Source organism: Astyanax mexicanus, chromosome 19 (genome assembly GCF_023375975.1).
Source record: "Astyanax mexicanus isolate ESR-SI-001 chromosome 19, AstMex3_surface, whole genome shotgun sequence".
Classification (NCBI taxonomy): domain Eukaryota; kingdom Metazoa; phylum Chordata; class Actinopteri; order Characiformes; family Acestrorhamphidae; genus Astyanax; species Astyanax mexicanus.
In genome coordinates, this window is record NC_064426.1 from 7,207,238 (window position 1) to 7,228,100 (window position 20,863).

The 20,863-nt window shown below is 37.7% G+C and overlaps 2 protein-coding genes across 4 annotated transcripts in view; both read left to right on the plus strand.

Annotated features, from left to right (window-relative positions):
* grap2a (GRB2 related adaptor protein 2a) overlaps positions 1-1,266 on the plus strand; it is a 53,786-nt gene extending 52,520 nt beyond the window's left edge. For all 3 annotated transcript variants that reach the window (XM_022671559.2, XM_007260745.4, XM_049467668.1), the window contains exon 9: positions 605-1,266. In XM_022671559.2, the coding sequence (XP_022527280.2) occupies positions 605-781 (177 nt within the window). In that variant the 3' untranslated portion in view covers positions 782-1,266. The remainder of the gene's footprint in view (positions 1-604) is intronic.
* A 5,213-nt stretch (positions 1,267-6,479) lies between these two features.
* Positions 6,480-20,863, plus strand: part of fam83fa (family with sequence similarity 83 member Fa) — a 36,753-nt gene continuing 22,369 nt past the window's right edge. Inside the window, exon 1 of the mRNA XM_007260747.3 lies at positions 6,480-6,993. Within this exon, the coding sequence (XP_007260809.2) occupies positions 6,526-6,993 (468 nt within the window). The 5' untranslated portion in view covers positions 6,480-6,525. The remainder of the gene's footprint in view (positions 6,994-20,863) is intronic.

Consider the following 20,863-nt stretch of genomic DNA (forward strand, 5'->3'; position numbering starts at 1 on the left):
TTCGCTTGAATTAAAGAAATTGTTCGCTCGAATTAAAGAAATAATTTGCTTGAATTAAAAAACAAAATAGTTTGTTCGAATTAAAGAAATTGTTAGCTCGAATTAAAGAAATTATTCCCTTGAATTAAATCAATTGTTTGCTTGAATTAAGATGCTAGTGGTACACTGTGTTGTTTAAAAATTCCAGCAACACTGCTGTGTTTGTTTGTACTGACTCATACCAGCACAACACACACTAACACCTCATACACCACCACCATGCCAATCAGTGTCACTGCAGAGCTAATCATATCTGTTCTGTGGTGGTCTATACTGTGGGGTCCTGACCACTGAAAAACAGGGTGAAATAAGGATAATAAAGTCTGCAGAGAAACAGTTAATGGAACTAATAATATTATATAAGCAGCAATAGAGAATGATACTCCCACCACCATGTTTAACAACTGGTTTATTGTTTTTTTTGGATTGAATCCCTCATCTTTACTTTTTTAAACATTACTCAGTGTGACCAAACAACTACATTTTCTAAATTTACTGACAGTTTGACATGTGTGTGACCTTCAGTTGTGTGTGTGTGTGTATGTGTGTGTGTGTGTTGTCTCAGAGATCAACCGTACAGGTGAAAGCGATGTACGACTTCATAGCAGAGGAAGAAGATGAGCTGGGCTTTAACGCTGGAGATATCATCGAAGTCATTGACCGCTCAGATGCGTCGTGGTGGAAGGGCCGGTTGCAAGGCAGGACTGGGCTCTTCCCTGCCAACTACACGGCCCCAATCTGACCCCTGACCCCCGACCCCCGGCAGGACCGGTCAGCTCCATCACACCTGCCTGACCAAACAGAAACTTGAGAATGAATGGATTCTTCTCCAATATGAAGACTGATTCACTTTTACAAAGTTGGACAACTTTATCTTCATCTTCACTGGTTATACATATGTGGACAAAATAACAGAAACATCTCTTCATATGGATCCATATGTTATTTAATATACACTTTGATCAAGTCAAAGGTACGATTGGGCCTTTTTTTATTCTGTATTTTTTTTTTTTAAACCATGGCCTGTTATATTACCATTTATTATTGATTTATGCCACAATATTAAGCCTGCATCACTATAGGCTGCATGAGACCTTCATTCACCTTTATTCACATTACAGTATGAAAATGTACTCATTTTTAATACTTTTTCCAGTTTATTAAAACAAAGTGATACTTTTCAATTTATAGTCTATTAAATATTACATAAAATATTTTTTGAACTTATTAATGTGTATGAATCTTTTTTTTCTATAATTAATACAGCACAACCTCACATCAGAAAAAGGTAGGACAGCAAAAAAATACTTTTATTTGACTGCAGACAGATTTTGCAGAGAGCTGTATTTACTGCAACAGGATGTCTTGCTTAGGTCAATGGTGCGACAAAATACAGCAGCACTTTAAAGGTAAATCAATACAATAAATACAATACACACTGACTCAGCTGAAAGATAAGACTATAATAGATGTATCCCAGTATACATTATACAAAGCAGCGAATGAACAAAAATAGATTATTCACTAATATCTTTACACAAGTATCACATTGTAGTGTTTAAAGATATAGAGATATACGCCCAATCCCATTTCACCCCTCGGCCCTACCACTTAGTCCTACCCCTCTGTTTTGAATGTGCACATCTAGGGGTAGGGGTGTCCCAATTCATGTTAGGCTGGAGGGGTAGTTTCTTTAACGCGTGTCGCTGTGCCGGATCTCTCAGCTCGCCGTGTGGGCATGTCCGTGACCTTTTTGAATTCAACAGATGTAGTCAATCATAAGTTTAAAATTTTACATTTTTAGTAAGCCTCACTGGAATCTATAGTTCTATAAATCCATATTCCATCATTTTTAGCTGCTCTTCTGTGCTTGAAAGGAGGCTCTTTTGTGTGCGTAAGGCTTGTATGTGTGTAAAGTAGAGGTTAGATCGGGCCCAAAAAATCCGACCCGACCCAGCCTGAGCCCGTGTACGTTCTGCCCGAGCCCGATCCGACCCGACCCATAAACTGTCTGTTTTCGGGCTGTTTGAATGAGCGAAATATGAACAGAATTATGTTAAATAACACTGTAACATAGAAGCAGAGAAAGAACTATTATTTAATTAAAAGGATTTTTAAGAACAGCTACACACAGTGCTGCAAGTCAAACGCGGAGGAGTTCACGTGCGAGAGAGAGAGAGAGAGAGAGAGAGATTTGCGTGTTCTGGTGTATGAGCTTCTCACAGGTAAAGGTTCTCACACACTGTATCTCCTGTTTCTCTTTTATCTCTTCGTGCTCATATTCTAGTCCCATACAGAATTCTGCAGCTCTTGCGGCTAGCGCGAGCGCTTACAATTAACACCGCAGACCGCGGTGTGCCACCGCTGTTGTGCCGAATCCGACTCCCTGCTGAATCCGACTCCCGCTTCGCTGACAGAATTGGCACAACACCTACTGCGGGAGTGTAAACAGCGCTTATAAATAAATTATTTTCTTCGTTATATTTTTCGTTATTTGGTTCGTTTTCGTAAACAATAATAATCGGTTACTTAGCAACATTGTGGTTATCACACCAGAGCTTTATTTAAAAATAAAAAATGTAATTAAAAAAACAGATGCCTACATCTTAGACTATTTTCTGGAGCCCGACCCGGCCTGAGGAATGTGGTGGTAAATCACGGCCCGGCCTCGGGTCAGGTCGGGTTCGGGCAGACAATAGTGTGAAGTTGCGGCCTGCTCTTACCTGATTGGCTGGAGGCAGTATGGCACCAGATTAAATTTGAATAAAGTTGAGCTTTGCTGAACTCTTTCGCCAGAGGGCGGAGCTGTGTTCAACGCAATGCAACCCAGCATGCACCGCGGCATGCAGAGGCTCTCTCCACTGAAATGAATAGAATGCGTCGAGGCTTAAGCGCTAGTGGACACGTACCATTAGAGGTACATTGCCCTTCAAACGGAGATATTACAGAGGCACAGACTAAACAGAGGGATATGAAAATCACTGCTGAGATGGCACTGGCACAATCAATCAAAGAAAAACAAATATGTAAGGATTTTTTTCTTGTTAAAAATTATGATAACCACTACATTACCATAGTTTAATGTGTAGTTTCAATGTTTTATGGTCATTTTCTTTATAACAAGCATTAAAATATTGCTAGTAGTTTGGTGTAGTTCAGCTAGCTAACTTTCCAGTTCCACCCTAAATGGTGTAACAGACGGCAGAGGAAAATTGCAGTTGTAGCGTAAAAAAATAGAAGCTAATAATAGCTCATTTCAGCTCTCCATTACAGAGGAATTAAGCAATTAACAATAATAATTAATTTCTGCAGCACCTGCCCCCCTTTCTGATGCCCTAAATTTAACTGGTTAACTAGCAGCAGATGGGATGCTGAACTTGCGATAGAGTGCTCCGCTGCTTTATACTGTATCTGTATCGATTTATTAAAGGGTTGTCCCAATTCTTAGGAAGATGATTTCACCACTTGAAAACAAGGGGTGGGGGTTTAAAAGAGAAATGGAATTGGGCCATAGATACTGATACTTGCTGTTAACTATGTATTTGCGTATACATAAAGGCTGCCTTGTGTATTCTGCAGCAGGGAATTCTTAGACATGTTTAAATAGCTAGATATTTTTATGAATAATTAAAATGTCTCTTCTTTATTTTTAAAAATATTAAAAAATCTATTGGAAAAAAATATATATTTTCCACTTAAAAGAATTATTCAACTTATACAGACAGGACTGTCTATAAAAAAAGTATTTAAAAGAGAAATCTAACATTCCTCTCCATATGTAATGTGTATTAATTCAGTCAATTCTAAGGCTAAAACAATTATGTAATGCAAATATATGCTGCACTACCAACATTTCCGTCATCTTAGTGGTAAACTATCGCAGTGAATGCAATATTTTAGCTTCACTGTGGCTAAAGTTTGGTTTTAGGTTTGTTGGCCATTGGTTGCTCATGGTAACAGGCAGCAAAATCCAGTGTAGCCATAGCACATTGTAGGAGACCCATAACATGTTTTTTTTTTTTTTTTCAAACACCACTTTGTTGAGCTGAGCTGAGAATTGGTTTACAGCCCCCTTTTGTTTATGCTGGATTTGCATTTAAATGAGGACACACCAGTGTCTGTGGTTAATGGTGTATTCCTTCTACTTACTGAACTCTAAATTCTATTCAGCTTGGCCAAGATACATTTATCATCTTTTAAGAAACTGGTTCCTGGAAACAGCCTTGAAAAAAAAATCTACTTCAAGCTTAGAGCCATTATTATAATTTGTATTCAGATATAGAAGCCATATTCAAATTTCTTCCTAAAACAATACAGACAGACCCTGGCTGATATAAAAAAAAATACAAAAAATGTCTAAACAGGCTCCTAACAATGTCATTACACACTTTTACATATTTATATAACTGAAGAATAGCCCCAAATTAGTTTGCACTGAAGTCCCTGTAGTTACTACCCATCAAAGCAAAAGTATGTACAGTAATAAACCTAGGAGTGTAAAGGGTTAAACAACTGTACATCATTTATAGACAACACCATAGAAAACTCTGTAACGTAACTAACTTAGAGGAAGCCATCAAACAAAACTGAACTGCTTGAGTTTTTCCACCAGGTGTGGCATAAAGTTACCCAAAAGCAGTGTGTAAGACTGGTGGAGGAGAACATGCCAAGATGCATTTTAAGCCGTTTGCCGAACTCTTAAAACATGATAAAACAAAGATGATTTTTCTATATTAATTTGAGCTTGTTTTCTTTGAATTATTAAGCTCTCTAAAATAAATACTCTAAATGACATTTTAATTGAAATTAGGGAGAAATGTTGTCACTAGTTTATAGAACCACTGTGAGATGGGCTGTAATGATGGAGCCCATCTAGGTCCAACACATGTAACAACCAATATACAAACCCACTCAGAGTTCATCTCCCATCTAGCCCCATGCAATGCAATGTACAAACCAGATGGCTCCCAATTTGAACCCCTAGTGCAGGGGTGTACAAACTTTTTTTGTTGGGGACCAAAAGGGAAAATATATTTAAAGTCACGGGCCACAGACTCTATAATAAAACAAATAATGAAATATACCACTTTGAATAATATTTTTTTCCTGATTATTTCATTTACACACCATTTTACTTGACTTACTATCTTTATCTTTGACAGTGTTGTGTAAACTAGGATTTTTCAAATTGATGTTTAATTTCATGATGTCTCTTAATATTAAACTCCTTAATTACGGCAACTTTTAGACTCTTTGCTCCATTTTTCTGCGTTAGAAATGCACACTCTCTCCCCGCTTTTAGACTCTTTGCTCCGTTTTTCTGCGTTAGAAATGCACACTCTCTCCGCTTTAAGACTCTTTTGCTTCGTTTTTCTGCGCTACAAATGCGCACCCTCTCCGCTTTTAGACTCTTTGGCCCGTTTTTCTGCACTAGAAATGCACACTCTCTCCGATTTTAGACTCTTTGGCCCATTTTTCTGCACTAGAAATGTGCACTCTCTCCGCTTTTAGACTCTTTGGCCCGTTTTTCTGCACTAGAAATGCACACTCTCCGATTTTAGACTCTTTTGCCCCGTTTTTTCTACACTAGAAATGCGCACTCTCTCCGCTTTTAGACTCTTTTGCCCCGTTTTTCTGCTCTAGAAATGCGCACTCTCTCCGCTTTTAGACTCTTTGCCCCGTTTCTGACACCTAGCGTTCAAACTTTGAATCCCACATTATAAAAACCTGCTTAACAGCGGGCCAACTTTCTTTCTATTTCTAAAATACCTTGCGGGCCGCTCCAAAAAAGGAAACGGGCCGCAAATGGCCCGCGGGCCGTAGTTTGGACAAGTTGGGGGTGCAAAAATATCAGGTACAAAAAAAATTAACCAGCATGTTTTAACATTTTGCCTGTAAATTTACTTTTAGCAAGAGCCTCAGGTGCTGAACCTGGGCAAACAACGCCAGAGAGAGGCTTGTTCTATGGTGCTGAGGTTTGGATTTTAGCATAGCAAATTCTTTCAACTGGTATTTTTGCACCCCCAACTTTTGACAGTGATGTGATGCCATACTGATAGGACACATCAATACCATCCATATTGGAAAAGGGCACACATGAGTATGTTATTTTCTGAATGGGCACCCTATGTAGGGCGCGAGTGCTCGGATTGGAGCGCAGCCTGTGTCTCTTTCTCCAGTGCCTTGTGGGATTAGTTTACATGTTTCTGGGTTTCTAAGCAACAGGTCAAACGTGGCCAGGCTCTCTGTTTCCAAATAGCACGCACACACACACACACACACACACACACACCAGGATCCAGAGCTAACTCTCTAAACTCCTCCCCTCTCATAAAGTTACACTGTGTAGAGAAAGAAAGAGAGAGAGAGAAAGAAAGGGAGAGAGAGGTAAAGAGGTGGTCACGTGACTCACCGGTAACTCCAGCAGCAGGTAAAGGGTTTGTACTGTATCCCTCTCTCCGCTGCGCGAGCACACCGAGCGCCGCGATGGCCGAGTCCCAGCTCACCTGTCTGGACGACGAGCACGTGAACGCCAAGATCCCGGAGTCCCGGCCCGAGTTCTACTACAGCGAGGAGCAGCGCGCGGCCCTGGAGCAGCTCCTCCGGAACGGGGACGGAGCCTTCAAGATGCGACTCAAAGAGGACAACGTCAAGGACTTCCTCTCGGCGCGCGAGGTCCGCTGGATCCGGGACACGTTCCGGGAGTACGACGCCGACGGAGAGTCGGAGCCCTGCGGCTCTCACGCGCCCAGAGACCCGAGCGCAGACTCGGGGGTCCACTCCACCTACTGGCCCACCATGTCCGACACCGAGGTCCCGCCGCTGGACATCGGCTGGCCGAGCGGGGGCTTCTACCGGGGGGTCACGCGGGTGTCGGTGTACTCGCATCCCCCCAAAGAAAACGGGCCTCATATCAAGGAGGTGGTCCGGAAACTCATACAGGAGTCAACCAAGGTAACCAAGGACAAGGGGCAGTGTGGTGCTGGTGTGGGTTACCTCATATTATTACCCAACATCATGCTCAAGTGGGGCCTAAAGGGGTTGATAAGGGGTTTTGGGTGGGTTCCAGGTGGGCATGAGCTCAAAGATGAGGCCTAATTGGGATCCAGAGTCTTCAACAGGTTCCATGTTAATCCCATGTATAGATAGATAGATGGTAGTGATGCCTGATGAGGCACATCAATGGGAGCAGAAAGGGTTAAACATGGACTTTCTGGGACCAAGTTGAGCTGTTACCCATAAAAGCCCCACATAAGCATGTTATCTGAGACATCTTATATATATATATATACAGGTTCATCTCAAACAATTAATATACCATTAAAAAGTTAATTTATTTTAGTAATTCAGTTCAAAATGTGAAATTCATATATTATAAAGATGTATCACACACATAGTGATCTATTTTAAGAGTTTATTTCTTTTATTGTTGATGATTGATGATGGCTCTGGCTAATAAAAATCCCCCAAAAAAGTCAGTACCTCCGAAAATGAGAACATTATATAAGACCAATTGGTACTTTCGGAAGTGTGGGCAAGTCCTGCTGGAAAATGAAATCAGCATCTCCTTAAATGTTCTCAGCAGAGGGAAGCATGACGTGAATCAACACCAGCAGACGACAGTCTCTCCAAACCATCACTGACCAATAGTACATTTTTACATTTCATTTGTAAATCAAGAGACCAGAGTCTGGAGGAAGAGTGGAGAGACTCACAGACCAAGCTGCTAGAGGTCTAGTGTGAAGTTTCTACAATCAGTGATGGTTTGGAGAGGTGTATAAAACAAATTTCCTAGAAAAAGTATGTCGCTCTTAGACCATGTAGGTCGTTTGGAAATATAGTGTATTTGTGCTGACACAGATGTGCAAAGGCACTCAAACACACAGCTTGACTAGTCCTGGTGGTAATAGAAGTATTGCCAGTTAGAATAAGACTCTGTGGAACTGTGTTATCTGGAATGATGGCGCTCTATTTTAGAATCTAGTAGAGCTTTTTCCAAGGGCATTAAAGAAGCAGAAACGCTGGATCAACTCTTTATAATATCCTTAATTTTAAAAAGAAACAATTAATGAGCAAGTGTCCCAATACTTTTGCCCTTACAGTGTGTCTACAAGACATAAAAGAAGCTCTCACCACAGCTGATATTAAACAACAGCATCCTCTTTCAGACACAGACTGTACATGTTTTTCAAGAAGCAAACCTTTGGTGTCAAAAAATTAGTTTGGTCTGTTTCTGATGGTGGATGCTGAACTGTGATGATAAAAATGATTGCAGTCATGTATGTATACAGTACAAGTAACCGTTTGGACATACCTTAAATTGAATGTTTTATCATTATTTTCAAAATCTTAGTAATCCAAATTACGAGGAAAAACATAGACTTATTTAGCAAAAAAAAAAGTGTTAAACAAAGCAGAATATATTTTATATTTTAGATACTTCAAAGTAGTATCTGACAATTTTTGTCAGTCAGCTTTATGAGGTAGAGTCACCTGGAATGGCTTTCAGTTAACAGCTGTGCTGAACTCATCAAAAGTAAATTACTTTAATTTCTTGTCTCTTAATAAAGTGTTTGAGAGCATCAGTTGTAAAGTCGGAAAGAGGTAGAGTTACAGGTATACAGTGAATAGCTCTATTTGAGTAACGCTCTAATCCATATTATAACACAAACTACTCAACTAAGTAAAGAAAACAATATATTTTAAGAAAGTTTCTAATAGTATTTTTTTAAGTACAGTCTCAGAGATCATCAAATATTATGATGGAACTGGCACTCATCAGGACTGCCCCAGAAAAAGAAAGAGCAAAAGTGACCTCTGTTGCACAGGATAAGTTAATCAGAGTTACCAGCCTCAAAAACCTTAAATTAACAGCATCCCACTTAAATGCTTCACAAAGTATTTTGGTCTGTTTAACGCTTTTAAGTTACTACATGATTCCTTATGTGTTCTTTCATAGTCTGGATGACTTCTGTATTAATTTACAAGAAAAAAATAAAACCTTTTGTCAATATATCAAATATATCATCAACCACCTTATCATCCAACAATGTAGCATAATGTTAAGTAGCACTGGCACTAGCATTAGCAGCATCAACCAAATATTCACAAATTTAATGCAAACCAGCCACTTGTACATAACAAACACAGATTTGAATAAACTGCCATAAACCAGTGCCTCCATACAACGGAATGCTGGATTTGCAAAAACTGCCGAAATTCAGAGACCACTTGTCTTCTGGATAAGTGCGTGGGCAGTGTTTGTACTAGGATTAGCTAGCTAGTGTGCTAGTTCAGTAAACATGAACACCAGTTGGAGTACAGCCCTGGAATATTCAGCCAGCTGCCTGCTTTAGTCATAAAATGTTTGCTGGTCATTCATACATCATCATCACACCTGTTTTTATGGCATCGTGCCCTGTAAAAGTCCTGTAGTCTGCCTGTGGCAAGGTTTTGTGTTTTCCCTGTCTACCCTGAGTCTGTTACAGAAAGAGAAAAACGGAAACTGATTAACATTCAGTATTGTGCCTTATAGTATTTATTTTATACTTACTTTGAAGGATCATATGAATAAAAATATAGAGGAAAGTTAACCTTCATTTTACATAACTTTTTGTTCATTATATACAGTGCTCTCATGGGGGTGTTTTGTGTCTACAGTGTTGCCTGGTTAGATTAAATAATTTTTTGAGCAATTAAAAAACACATTTTGAAATTGTTATTTTTGATTGAATATTCTGTTAAAGAGGACATGTAAAAGTCTATTTTCACGATTTGCAGTGGTCTGAAAGGGCGGTGTGTTCAGGTAAATTTGCGCCACTGACTGATTTAAACCCTAACAACAGTTTACATGAACAATTCAACATATGTGCAATTTTAGGTCAATCATATTTTCTTTGAATGTCAACTTACCTTAAAAATGTCCATCCCAATGTGCAGCTTAAAATATGAAGTGATATAAAGTCAAAGTAAAATATATAGTTATGTGTAGCCTAATACCTTATATATTGCCCAAAGTCTTATATAAAAAGGCCTTTTTTTCTGAAAGTTACAAGGTCCAAAGGTACAGTATTCTGATAATGAGCCACTCAATAAATAACAACCTAGATTAAATATCTGGACATCAAGCTCAAAGATATTGGGGATCATCTTAGTATCTTAAAATAGCAACAGATGTATGTAGACTTTTTCCCAGTTAGAACATATCTATATCTACTGCTTATGGATGTGTATTGACAAGAACAATACATGGGACAGGTTTCAATATATCAAAATATATTTCAATACTGGAAACTATGTGATATTTCAATTGTTTATATTTTTTTAACTATCATATTTATGAAAACTGAATAAAAGAAAAAAATACTTTTTTTATTCAGTCAGTACAGTTGGATCAAATGACAGAGTACAACACTGATATCTAGTGGCTGTGGTTGAAACATGGTTGGTGTGGTGCAGTGGATAACACCACTAACTGCTAGTGAGCTACCACATCATGTGGGAGACTGGGGTTTAATTTCCGATCTGGGTGACTGTACTGCTCTACTCCAATAAGAGTCCTTGGGCAAGACTCCTCACACTACATTGGTGCACCACTGTAATAGAAATAACCTTGTAAGTCACTCTGGATAAAAGTGTCAGCTAAATGGAGTAAATGTAAACACCTCACTAAATGAACCTCTGTCTGACACTTATCTTTACATTGAAACTAATAATTAAAAATAATTGTGTTTTTGAGAATCAATACAGTATTGCAAAACAATAAATCATGATGCTTTGATAAATCAATATTTTCTCACACCCTTATTCCTCCTCAGTGTTTACTGGAGTCAGTCTAAACCTGCCCTACTCAGTTCATGCTGGATCCTGTAAGCTGTTTAACCTGTTAAAATCAAACTACTCACTCTCATTAAACTTTACAGGGTTTTAATTATCATGAGTTGGCCTAGTTTCTGCTGGGAATTTACCTGTTATCACATGACACCTGTGAAATCACCACCTGTTTTAAAGACGTGTTTTTCTTAAAGTGGTCCTGTTCAGTTATTCCTTTCCTTTCAGTTGAGAAACTTGTACCAGAAGTAGAAGAACTAGTTCTGTCTCCCCGATTCCGAGTAATGGTTAATACAGTAAACATCAGAAGATAATTCCTGATATATTTCCTGATAACTCAAGGCTGAAAGTCTTCCTGTTAACCACTAAACTCAAGGATAGTAATGGGAAAATGCAATTAAGTACTTTTACATCATAAATTATTCATTAAATACTATTAATTATGTAGTACTTACTATTCATGTCATTATCTACTATGAATAATGCAGTACACACTATTAGTTAATAATTATTCACTAAATACTAGGAATTTTTTAAAGTCTAATATAAATGATGTTTAAAATTTGATATATACACTATCCAATTAAGTTTATTAACTACCCGCTATGTATTATTCAGTATTTTCTATTTTTTGCTATGTAACACCTGCTATATGAAATTATGGTTTGGTTATTATTTATTTAGTAACAACTGTTACTCAGTATCCACTATGAATTATGCCATATTCAGTATGAATTGTGTATAAACTATGAATTATTATGTATGCAGTAGGGGTGGGCAATATTATATCGTATACAATATATCGTGACGCAGAAATATCGTGATATTAAAAATCCATATCGTGATAATAGAGATGTTCTGTCTTAAAAGTAGTCTATTATTTACTGTTAAGCTTTAAGTGTATTTATTGTATAATTGTTTTAGTTTGCAGTTTATATGCAAGCGCTAAATATTCTGCAATATTTTTGCTGCATTATATTATTTTATGCTATAGTATTTATTTTGCCACATTATGATTATGCTGTTATACTATTATACTATATTCCTGAAATTACTTATTATATACTTAATACCCTGAAATATCGCCAAGTTTATCGTTATCGCAAAAATACCCTGAAATATCGCGATATTATTTTAGAGCCATATCGCCCACCCCTAGTATGCAGTATAAATTGCTCAGTAAATATTAATTTATTATTTGGTAACAATGATAAGTATTTCAGCCACTATTGAGATATTCAGTATCCACTCTGAATTATTCAGGTTTTATACTGCGTTATTCAGTTTCCAGTATGAGTTAGTCATTAGCTCCTTTGGATCATTAGTGTCTACTGTGAAAATTTCAGTACTCTCTAATAGTATTTTTTAGTGATTATTGTAGACTATGCCGTATCTAATATCAATTGTGTATCACCTATTCTGAAGTATTGAAATACCTATTATAGAATATACAGTATCCACAATTAATTATTACTTGTAAAATATGAATTTGTCAGTAAATACTAAATAATTATTTAGTTACAACTATAAATATTTCATTAATTACACACTGGCTACACACTATTAGTTATTAAGCCATTATTAACAATTATTAAGTTATTCAGTGTCCACAATGGCTTATTAATACAATAAACTGAGTTATTTCGTATCCAGTATGAATTAGCCAGAATCTATTTCAAATTATTCAGTGTATTTTATTCATATTTCTGTCACTACTATAAAAAAATAATGTTGTGCAGTTGTGTTGTAATCTTAAAAAGATAAATAATTGAAGTCATTTCCGCGTCAGCGCCCTCACAGGTTGAACGGTGCCATAGGCAAAGATGATGTGTCCATGTATGCACCTAAACCCATACATCACTCAGCCCCACCACCCAACCCCCCCCCCCCCCCCCCCGATCTACCCCTCCCATTTTTTAGCATCTTTTTTTAGCACCAAATTTGAGCTGAGGGTGGAATCAGCAAAGATGATGTGTCCTCGTATGCCCCTAAACACATACATCACCCAGCCCCCCCCCCCCCCCCCCCAAACTACCCCTCCAATTTTTAGCATCTTTTTTAGCACCAAATTTGAGCTGAGGGTGGAATCAGCAAAGATTATGTGTCCATTTATGCCCCTAAACCCATACATCACCCAGGGCCCTGCCAAATTTGAGCTGAGAATCAGCACAAATTAGGGTGTTTAGTGCTCCTTTAAGACGTCAGATCTGTGTGACATCAGTGTTTAAACATTTAAATCAAGACTTGACTGAAATAAGTTCCTAATTCACCAAATAAAAGTATGTATTGAATGTACTTTCTGAATGTATGAATATTTTTCAGCTTATTTTGGAAGTTTTATGTGTTTGGACAGTTGGACATCAGTGAAGTTTGTATCCTGTTAACCTGCCACCATCAGCATTAGAAAGAGCTGTTTGTGTGGGGGATTGTTTGGTTGAACACGGTCTTCAGTAGTGAAATGGAGGCTATCAGACAGAAACAGTGTAGTAATGACTGCAGTCTGTGTCTGAAGAGAAAAGAGTCCCTGAGGAAAAGAGCAGGAGGACGCGCCGTAACCCGCGCTAGCCGGACGAAAAGGTCAATTTCTCACTGATTTAAATGTCAGAACAGGTTGTGTGTGTATGTGTGTGTGAGTGTGTGTGTTTGAATGAGTTTGTATAAGAGATGGAGCAATGCTAAGCTAATAGGAACACTCCCCCAAACGCAGCCTGAGGCCGTGTCTGTGGACAGGCCTGTCGCCTACCGTGTGTTTCCAGTCTGTTAAGCAGGATTTACCTCAGCGTTAGCCACACGCGCTAACAGACACTACAGCAGGGGTCTTTACACTATTACTTTTACCACAGTCAGCTACTCATTTAGCTACTGAATTAGGGTCATCCATTTATCTATCTATCATTTTATCTAGCTATATATTTATCTGTCTATGGTTCTCTGGACAAATTAACTCGAAACGCGGATGGGATTAAAATAATTGATACCCGATCTTATAAAATGTTCAGACAGAAATATTAATAAACTGCCATTGTTATTTCCGTATCAACTATTTATTATTCAGTAGCTACTATAAATTATCCATTACTCTAAATGACTTAATATTAGGAGTGGGCGACATTGCCCTAAAATAATATCACGATATGTAATGCTATTTTCGCAATAACGATACTCTTGGTGATATGATAAAACACTGAATTAAAAAAAAATGATTTTAAGAATACACTACTGAACCAAAATGAATACATATTTTCTTATGGCATACGATATGATATGGCACACCCTTAACTGAGATATTAAAAAATACAAGAATTTTATCAGATTTGTAACAGAAGTCAATGATCCAGAATGTCATGATACTAATAAAAATAATGCACTCCAAATATCTCCATATATCCAGGATTAAAGTAAAATAAATGATACTGGATAGATATATATAATCTGTCTCTAGTAGATAAAAAATGTGAAATGAGAACAGTGTGAATTTTTTTTTTTGCTAAAACCAGCAAAAAAGTAGTATCCTGATGTGATACTTAGGGGTGGGTGATATTAGGCACGATATTTCAGGGTATAATATCGTTCACGATTTAAAAAAAATTGGCGATATTATCGCATACGATATGATACGGCACACCCCTACTTAATATGTACTACTCAAATTGAAATCTTTATGTAAACCAACATTTTTTGATTGTAGATTCTCTAAAAGCTCTTTTTGGGGAGGCGTGGCTCACAAACCCTTAACCCTTTCAGACCTGAATTATCTCCAGTGATGAAAAAGAAAATGAAAGAATGCTGTTTTCTGTCTGCAATGCACATAAAAGCAGACTCAATATTCTACTATAAAATGTATGTAGTAAATAAATCTAATTTAATCCTTTTTTATTGCTATTGTATTGGAAGCCTGTGTATAATATTTTATTTTTCATATTGATTGAAAGTGTTCTAAATTACATTGAATTAGTAAAAATGAACTGTTACTTTGCCTCAATGGCTCTATTGGTTTTATTGGTTTATAAAGTTGGTAATTGGCTGGCTCATGGTCTATTCTGATGAACAACAGCTCTTAAATAGTGTTATAGAGTTGCCATCTGCATATATGTCTGTCTCTCAGGAGTCTACTCATAAATGATTCAAATCCTTAGCTTAGTAAATCCACTTAAACACAAATTGAATCTCAATCTAGATTTTCTACAGAATTTCTCCAGTCTTTTTGCTGTATTTTTTGTGTTGTGCTATTTCTAAAATGTCTGAACTTTCAGTAAATTCCTGAAGGTGCACTTCAACCAATGCATCAAAAAACAAAAGTTTTGAGTTTAGTGAACTAATTGGGTTTTACAGTGTATAAGACATCTATCATCATTGCTTGGAAGCTGAATATTATCATAAAATTATCATAATCAGTAATCTTATTTACAGTCTTCAAAGAAAGACCTGTGTTTTGATATAAACTGTTGTAATTCTGTCAGGAGCAGGTCGTTGTGTTAAAGATCACATTGTGGATGATTGCTCTGGTTCATGATCAGACATGAGCTTTTAATGGCCTTGTCAGGGCAGATTTAACTTTTGTACTGGGTTTGGCCGACTCTCTAAAAGTCTTTATGGTGCTGTTTGTGTTGTTGGGTGTTATGTAAGATATAATCTCTGTGATGAATGGATGAGATCAGTTATGAAATGCTACTGTCTGTGGTGTGATTATCTTATCATAATAACTCAATGAGGTGTTTAGTGTCAGTAGCAGATTAGTAGCCAAATTTAAATTATACCATTTAAATTATAGACTCTGATAGGCATAAACTAGTAATATATAGGTTTTAGTTTGTGTTATAAGTGAAACTTACCAATTACCCACTTTTCTAGCTCCACTGATCATATAGGAGCACTTTGTAGTTTTATAATTACAGACTGTAGTCCTGTATCTGTTTCTCTGTGTACTTTATTATTATCCTCCTTTCACCCTGTTCATTAATGATTAGAACCTCACAGAGCCACCACAGGCACTATTTGGGTGGTGAGATGTTCTAGGCACTGCATGTGAGACACTAGTATGGTGGTTGTGTGTTGTGCTGGTATGAGTGGATTAGACGCAGCAGTGCTGCTGGAGTTTTTAAACACCTTAGTGTCAATGGTGGACTGAGAACAAATTCACCAATAATGTCCTGTAAGCAGCTTCTTATTCTTTACTTCACATTTACATGCTGAAGCACCTAGGTGTTGAGTTAAGTTAAGTAAAGTTTACTAAGCAAAGTAAACAAAACTGTAATAAAAAAAAATACTTTATTTTAAAATCAATTCAGAGCTGGATGTTCATTTACACAGATTTCTCTCCTAAAAACTGTTTATTTTGGTGAGTATTAGCATTTCCATTTATTTACAGTAAGCTTAGATTTCCAGATTTCTCCAGCACTAAAGCTGAAGAATTAGCATTAGCTGCTAACCGCTAACTTAGTGGTAGCTAGTGGTTCGTCCCACGTAGCTTGTCTTAACACAGTAAACACGCAGGCTACAGTCCAATATACCCACCTTTGAATGGCAAAAACGCTAGCGTGGTTAGCGGCTAATGCTTCATCTTACTGTAAATAAATGGAAGCACTTTACTCACCCAAATAATCAGTTTTCAGGAGAGAAATCTATGAAGATTAACATCCACTTTTTTGTTGCAGTTTTGTTTACTTAGCTTAGCTTTACTTAACTTAGTTAGCTACCCCCCACCACCACCATCACCCAGTGGTGATTTAGAAGGTCAGTTGATGATTTAGAAGGAAAACATGACTCTGTTCCTTATAATCCTTAAAATGCACCTCATGTATGAAAATAGACCAGAAAATAGACATCTATGGATAGTGCGCCTTATAATCCGGTGCACCTTATAGGGCGAAAAATATGGTAGATCAGACACAGCAGTGCTGCTGGAGTTTTTAAACACCGTAGTATCATTGCTGGCCTGAGAATAGTCCACCAACATTGTCCTGCAGGCAGCATCCCATGAACTTTTCTGAATGTACATCTATAAGGTGTTTCAGCTGTAGGTAGAAGTGTGTTATAGAGTGGAGGACAGTGAGAGATTAAACACAGTGTTTAAAAACTCCTGCAGCACTGCTGTATCTGATCCACTCAGTGTACCACCAGCTCAACACACACTAACACCTCATACACCACCACCATGCTGATCAGTGCTAATCACTGCAGTGCTGAGAATAATAACCCACCACCCAATTAATAATAAAAACTTCTCTGTGGTGGTCCTGTGGGGTCCTGACTATCTAAAGAAAAGGTTTAACTACAAACTAATCCTGTATAGTCAGTGAAGATGATAAAATGGAGGTGGTCATAATGTTAAATTTAAAATCTCCCCAGGTACCTGAAGCTTTTGCACAGTACTGTAGCCTACATATGGTGTGATCTACAGAGGGTGTCGTGCTGAATCATGCCAGAATGAGTTAATGTTACCCTGGGTCTTGTTTAAGCTGTCAGGTATACATATTTTATAAGGTGCATTCCTTTAGCTGAGTGTTATGTCATGTAATAGGTCATCTTACTTCCTCTTGTACTTACTCATCTCTAGAATAATCTGACCATCTTTTTTTATTTAACTTCACAAAATCAATGCGCTTTGTGTTTAACGTTAATGTCGAGCTGGATTCATTTTACTTTTGTTGTATTGATTGCCTCGTTAAAATTGACTCACAATGATACGTTTTTTTTAAGATAGAGTGTGTGTGTGTGTGTGCCTCTCTATTTTTTCTCTTGTATTTAGGAATTGGCGGAGGCCTCAGTACAATACAAAAAAAGTTATTATTACTAAAAAAAGTAAGTGCTAATAATTAAATTAATAACATACAAATAATAAAATTATGTTTTTATTTGTCAATTGTTATTAAGTATTCATTACATATATCTAAGGCGATATAATTTTTACAAAAAACGTTATCACAATAGAAAAGATGAAAAACTATTTTGCTTATAGCCTAATATATAAATTCTGTTAAATGTTTATGTCCAAATTAAAGACATGTAAGTATTCTAGAATTTTCCTAAAATAATATTAGGCATGTGTGAATATTTTCTTTAATATACTTTATAATTTCTAGATTTATATAAAGTTCCGTACAAAAAATATTTGCTTTCTTACAGATTTTAGTTGTTTTTGCTTCTTTATCAAACTCATTTTAATGTCAGACAAATGAAACCTGAGTAAATATACAAAGCAGTTTCTATTTTTTTTATTTCATTTATTAAGAGAAAAAGCTAAAAGTCAAATATGGTGGTGGTAGTGTGATGGTCTGGGGTTGCTTTGCTGCTTCAGGACCTGGATAACTTGCTATAATAGATGGAACCATGTATTCTGCTCTTTACCAGCAAATCTTAATGGAGAATGCCCATCTATGAGTTTGTGACCTCAAGCTCAGGCGTACTTGGGTTCTGCAGCAGGACAATGACCTGAAACACACAAACAGGTCCATCTCTGAATGGCTCAAAAAAAATAAAACTAAATGAAGGTTTTGGAGTGGCCTAGTCAAAGACTGATTGAGATGCTGTGGCATGATTTTAAATAGGCTGTTCATGCTTAAAAAACATTCAATTCTTTAAAGAAGAGTTGACGAAAATTTATTCACAGAGATTTAAAAGACTCAATGCCAGTTATCACATGCTTTTATATTTACTCAGGATATTTTAAAATGTGTTTGTTAATCTAAAAAATGTAATTATGGTAAACAAAAAGCAAAAACTAAGAAATCTGGAGGGAGCAAATACTTTTTAACAGCATTGTGGATATGTCACACTATCAAAATGTGTAAAACAAAAGGGCATTATAAAAAAATAACCGCGACTAATAGAGGAATCGAAAAAATTATCGGCAGATTAGTCGACAACTAAAATAGTCAATCATTGCAGCCCCAGTATCGAGCTATAGAGCAGTGAAACTGTGTTCTCTATGTGCACATTAGATTGTATGAATGGCAGGCCTGTATGGGTTTTTGTGGAAACCTGACAAAGATCAGACTGAGAAAACCCCGGTTATCAGAACTGGGTGGCTGATTCATCAAACTCAGAGGAAGTGCGTCAGGACAGGAAGCTTATGATCAGTGTTTGCGGTATCGACACGCCATTCACTTTATAACTTTATCTTTCTTATCATTCAGAAGAGCATCATAACACACACCACTCCTCCTCGACCTGCTACACTCTCCAGAAACCAGATGGCACAGTGCGTTCCTCCTTGATCAGTACAGTGGAACAGGGTTCCTCAGTTCCAGACCAGGAGACCTGGTGTTCAGCACAGCTGGGTGATTTCCCTGCTCAAACACTCCTGCTACAGCCAGCAGATAACTCAGGAGCTGAGTCAGCTGTGTTTAATCAGGGAAATCACCAAACTGTGGAGGACTGGAACTGAACTACCCTGTCTTTTGTCGTCTTAAAATGTCCTAAAGATGTGTTTCATTATAAAAGTAGGGGTGTAAGAAAATATTGGTGTTGTAACGTATCATAATATTATGTTTTGCAATACTTTATGGAATAAAAAAATATAATATTGATTCTTAATCAATTTAACTATTGTATTTTTTCCCACTATAAGGCGCACTGGCAGGTCTTGTCACTGGGGGGGGGGGGGGGGGGGGGGGGCTTAGCGGGTAATGCTAATACTGCTCCAGAAGTGCTAGCCAGGGTTAGAAGCAGGCTACAGGCCAATTGGCTTTACTGCTTCTTACAACCTGACCGGTAAAAAAAATATTAATAAGGCACATTGAAATAAAAGGCGCACTGACGATTTTGGGGAAAATTAAAGTATTTAAAGTGGTTCATTTAGTGTTATGTTTAAACCCTGTCCACTAGAATAAAAAAAATGATTTAAACAATCTCAGTATAATGCTTTGCTCTCGATATATTGTGATATATTGCAATATACTGAATCGTAAGCAATCTTATATTTAAAATATTTTAAGTGTAGGGCACCAAGTGGTCCAGCGGTCTAAACGCTGCCACTATGATCAGGATGTCGCAGGTTCGAACCCCCGCTCATGCAGCTTTGCGAACAGCTTTGCTTTGCGAACAAGCTGCCGGCGCTCAGAGGGAGCTAAATTAGCCCTGCTCCCTCCGGGTGGGTAGATGGCACTCTCTCCCCACATCACTCCTAGGGTGATGTCCACAGCACAGGGCGTCTGTGAGCTGATGTATCAGAACCGAGTCGTTGCGCTTTCCTCCAAGCGCGCTGTGATGCTGCTCGGCAATGTTACAGCATCAGCAGCAGCTCGAAAAGAAGCGGAGGCTGACTTCACATGTATCGGAAGAGGCATGTGCTAGTCTTCACCCTCCTGGTGTGTTGGGGCATTGCTAGTGATAGAGGGAGTTCTAGAGAGTGGGTTGGGTAATTGGCTGTGCAAAGTTGGGGAGAAAATGGGAAAAATTTAGAAGTAATTTGGTACTTTGGTTGTTACGTCCTCTTAATTGTGCTTGTGCCAGTGCTGCAGTGTTCATGTGCAGTTCTCGTATTGAAGCACTACAAGAGAATTTGAGGTCATACAGAATGAATCTGTAGCGCTAAAGCCTGTTGTGCGTTTAATCTCATCTGCCATATGTTGTGGACTCCCGCGGGGCTGGTTGCGTGTCTGCAGAGTCACTGTGGTGTCAACTTGTTTTGTCTGAAAACAAGGAAATGCCCACGGCAGTGTGACTCGGCTAATCGCTTTCATTTCACCCCCAGTTTCAGCCTCTGACTGAGCTGCAGGCGCTGAGCTTATGTGTATGTATGTGGGGGAGTAAACAGAGTGATCACAGGGAGAACAAGGGCAAGAGAGTTTCTCTGTATTTATCTTTCTTTTATTTATATAAGACCTGAAAGTTTGGACTAAAGGAGCAATAAAGAAAAACTTTCCATCTGAATTTAATTTGAATTACTTTACTTTACTTTAACCCTAAATGAAAAGAGCAATTTTGCTGCTCAGATTATATATAATCATACTGTATGAAACACAACAGGGTTCTATTCTAGGGCCTATGAAAG